Source organism: Octodon degus, unplaced genomic scaffold (assembly GCF_000260255.1).
Source record: "Octodon degus isolate 3935 unplaced genomic scaffold, OctDeg1.0 scaffold00092, whole genome shotgun sequence".
Classification (NCBI taxonomy): domain Eukaryota; kingdom Metazoa; phylum Chordata; class Mammalia; order Rodentia; family Octodontidae; genus Octodon; species Octodon degus.
In genome coordinates, this window is record NW_004524668.1 from 2,571,853 (window position 1) to 2,575,608 (window position 3,756).

The 3,756-nt window shown below is 49.0% G+C and overlaps 1 protein-coding gene across 1 annotated transcript in view; it reads left to right on the forward strand.

Moving 5' to 3' along the window:
• Positions 1–3,756, forward strand: part of Tcea3 (transcription elongation factor A3) — a 38,180-nt gene that overhangs the window by 20,182 nt on the left and 14,242 nt on the right. Inside the window, exon 5 of the mRNA XM_023722446.1 lies at positions 1,759–1,821. Within this exon, the coding sequence (XP_023578214.1) occupies positions 1,759–1,821 (63 nt within the window). The remainder of the gene's footprint in view (positions 1–1,758; positions 1,822–3,756) is intronic.

Consider the following 3,756-nt stretch of genomic DNA (forward strand, 5'->3'; position numbering starts at 1 on the left):
AAGATTCAGTTCTGGTCCTTCAGAGGAGCTCCACAGTCTTCACCTTCAAGGACCAGTCAAATAGCCCAGGGGATTAAGGATTAAAACACTTGCAAGCAGGCCCAGGGGCCGCGAATTTGATCCCCAGGCCTGGTGTGCCGGCCCCGCCCCTGCTCACTGGCAATTGAGACTGGGCCTGGTGGCACATGCCTGTAATCCCAGCTCTTGGGAGGCTGTAAGCAGGTGGATCACTATGAGTCCAATCTAGTAGTGAGACCCTGAACACCCTGTAGACCCTTCCCTAAAATACAGGAAAAACAAATCTTCTGGTATCCAGCACAGGCATCCAGGGCAGACCCTTCAGCCTCTTGATACAGACCGGCACGGGGCACTGCAGTGCGCTGCAGGCCTTTGACTGGATCCTTCAGCACACAAACAGCCCTCTTGCACCTGCTATAAGCCTGTCTTGTAAATCGGTGTATATCTGTGTATCTTACGTTATACATTTCTCTAGTAAGCAATGTTAGAAGGTGATGCAGGTGATGCATGCTGTGGAATTAGAAGAAAAACTGGAGGTCTGGAGAGATAGCTCAGCAGACTAAGTGCCTGCTTTGGCAAGCACAGGGACCAGGCTTCGATCCCTGGTGCAGCATGCCTGCCTGTGGGGGCGTGCTGAGCGGGCAACTGAGTCTGGGCATGGTGTAATCCCAGCGTTGGGAGGCTGAAAACAGGAAGGATCACTAGGGGTCCAAGCTGCATAGTGAGATCCTGTACCAAATACATAAAATGAAACAAGAAGAAAAATTGGATAAGAAGACAAGGCAAGTCAGGCAAGATGGTGCCATAGATCTGAACCCCCAGCCCTGGGGAGACTGGGGAGGCTGAGGCAGGAGGGTCACTGGGAATTTGAGTCCTGCCTGGGTTGCATAGTGAGTTCAAGAACAAACTGGAGTATATAGTAATGCCCCATCCGAAAAAAACAAACAAAACAGAACAAGAAGATGGAGAAATGAAATTTACAGACATTAATTTTATAAAACCAGTAAAAGGAAAAATTGTATTACAGCTCATAAAGAGAATATAGCTAATAGCATTTTGTTTTTGTTTTTTGGTGGGGTTTTTTTTAGAACTGGGGATTGAACTCGGGCCCTTGTGCTTGCCAAGGAAGTGCTTATTCTACTGAGCTATCTCCCTGGCCCCCTAACAGCACTTTGGAAAATGAAAAAAAAAAAAGTTTTCACCTCTAAAATCATCACTCTCACCTACCACTGGCTATAGCGTGTGTATGCATTTTCTTTCATCTTTTTTCTTCTAGGTGTTGGTTTTCCTGCGACTTCAGACGCTGAATAAATCTAGTTTTTTTCCCTTGCCTTTTCCCTTGCCATCTTAATTTCAATTTTCTGTCTATCTCCAAATCCAGGGGGCTTCTCCTCTCCTCTTCCTAAGGCATCCTGCAGGGAAGCCTGAAATCCCTCTCGTGTTTTTGGCTGGCAGTCTCAGCAATCCGGTCCCCATGGACTGCAGCCACCAAAGTGTGCCAGGCTGCGAGGCCCGCAGAGATCTCGTTAGGAGTAATTAGTTAATTACATGACAGATGCAATGTAGCTGCAGATATTAGCTGGAGAAGGCAGGGATGAGCAGACAGCAGTGCCTGAACTTCCCTCCCCGGGGCAGCTGTGGCCCAAGCCTCACTCTGGCACGCCTTCTCCCAGCCTCTTTGGGCATCAGTACTACCACTGGCCAGCAAAATCATGTAATCTGCAGTTTTTCTTCTTTCAGGAGAGACTCGGTGGACTCCAGGTCTTCTGCTACCTCCTCTCCAAAAAGGCCGTCGATGGAAAGGTAAAGGAAGCCCCTGACGTCCCCATTGCAAAGGTCCTGTCCAGTGCATGTTCCTCTCTCTGGTTTGTGAAAGAAGCTGGAGGCAAGGGAAAGAGAAACCTTGTCCACAATGTTGCACAGAGGTTGAATGAAGTTATTATAAGGCTTTCAGGAAGAAGTCTAGGCTAGAAATACAAATTTCAGCTAGTAGAAGAGATTGTGGGTGAGGACTGCGGTGAATTGCGGTGCAGAGGCCACAGGAGCAGCATGGGGGAGACAGGGCAAACCAGGAAGTGGCTTGGAGAAGCATCGAGGCAAAGGGTGAGGGCCCAAGGGCCACATTGGGTGGCCTGGTGGACACTGAAGGTATTGGTTTCTAGGAGAATACACGAGAGGTGGGTAAGTTATTTTAAGCCTAATATGCCAGTAAGATTACCATTGGAAAGGAGGAGGGTGCAAAAATTAGGTCATGTAAGACTTTATGAGATGAACAGGCTTGCAGTGTGGCAGCCAAGTGCCAAGTCCCGCTGAGGCATAGAGACTTCCATTAGCGAGGGCTGGAGAAGGAGTTGAAGCAGTGTCCCACCTCTGAGGAAAAGAGTTCTGCAGTCGATTAGCAATGTCTGCCGTGAACCAGGCCTGGGAACAAGAGCTCCAGTGTGGCCCTGGTTCTCTGGGGGGCTCCTTCAGAAATTTGTGGAAGCACTTTTGGTTGTTTTTAATGAGTGGAGCAGGAGGGAGGGAAGAGACAGGAGACACTCCTGGAAGGAAGGAGTAGGAAGTAGGGGCCATAGGATGCTAAGTGTCCTGGAATGGAAAGATGGGCCGCCGTGCAAAAGCACCATCCTGTCCCACAAGGCAGCATAGATCACTAACCCGGTTCTAGGTCTGAGGCTGGAATGAACACATTCCACAGGGATGGGAGGATTTATACCTCTCCAGACTCCTCTTCTGGGTTTGCAAGGAGGCCTTGAAGCCTCCCCCCCCACCCACTATTCTGTACTCATTACAGGGTCTATAGGGTCTCAATACTCAGATTGGACTCAGTGATTCTCCCGTTTTCAGCCTCCCAAGCATGCTGGGATTGTGGGAGTGAGCCACCATGTCTAGTCTCAGTCTGTCTCAGCATGTTGTGGGGGTGGGGCCGGCACTGCACGCCGGGGATGAACCCCAGTCCCTGTATCTGCCGAAGCAGGCGCTTCCAGTCCCCTCTTAAGATGCACTTCTTCCCCGAAGGTCCATCAATCAGGGTTGTTGTTTTGTTTGTTAGGTTTAGATTTTTGGTTTCATTTTTTCTGTGGAACCGGGGATTGAACTCAGATCCTTGCGTTTGCCAGTCAAGTGCTTATCCTACTGAGCCATCTCCTCGGCCCCTGGTTTCATTTTTTCTTGCCGGCTGGGAGTTGAATCCAGGAATGCTCTACCACTAGCTGTGGTTGAGCTTTAATTTAAGACAAAATGATCCTCCCACTTCAGCCTTCTGAATGGCTGGGATTACGTACATGTGTGTGCCACAGTGCTCAACTGGTTTTCCAGTTTGTGTTTTAATTAAAAAAAAAAATCTTTCATTTATTCAGAGGCAGGGACCGAGGTTCGATCCCTGGCATGCCGTGCTGGCCCTGCACCCAGGCATGCTGAGACAGCAATTGAGGCTGGGCGTGGTGGCGCATGCCTGTAATCCCAGCGCTTGGGAGGCTGAAAACAGGACAGTCACTATGAGTCCGATGTGTGTAGTGAGACCCTGTAGATTCTGTACTAAATACATAAGAAAAGACTTTAAAAAAATAAAAATAACAATAAAAAATCTTTTATTTATTTATTTAGTAGAGGGTCTAGCTATGCAGCTCAGACTTACAGTGATCCTCCTGTCTCAGCCTTTTCAGCGCTCAGATTCCAGGTGTGCAGCACCACCACTCCCGGGTTTGTTGGCCATCTTGGTTCTGGGCTGGCACAGCA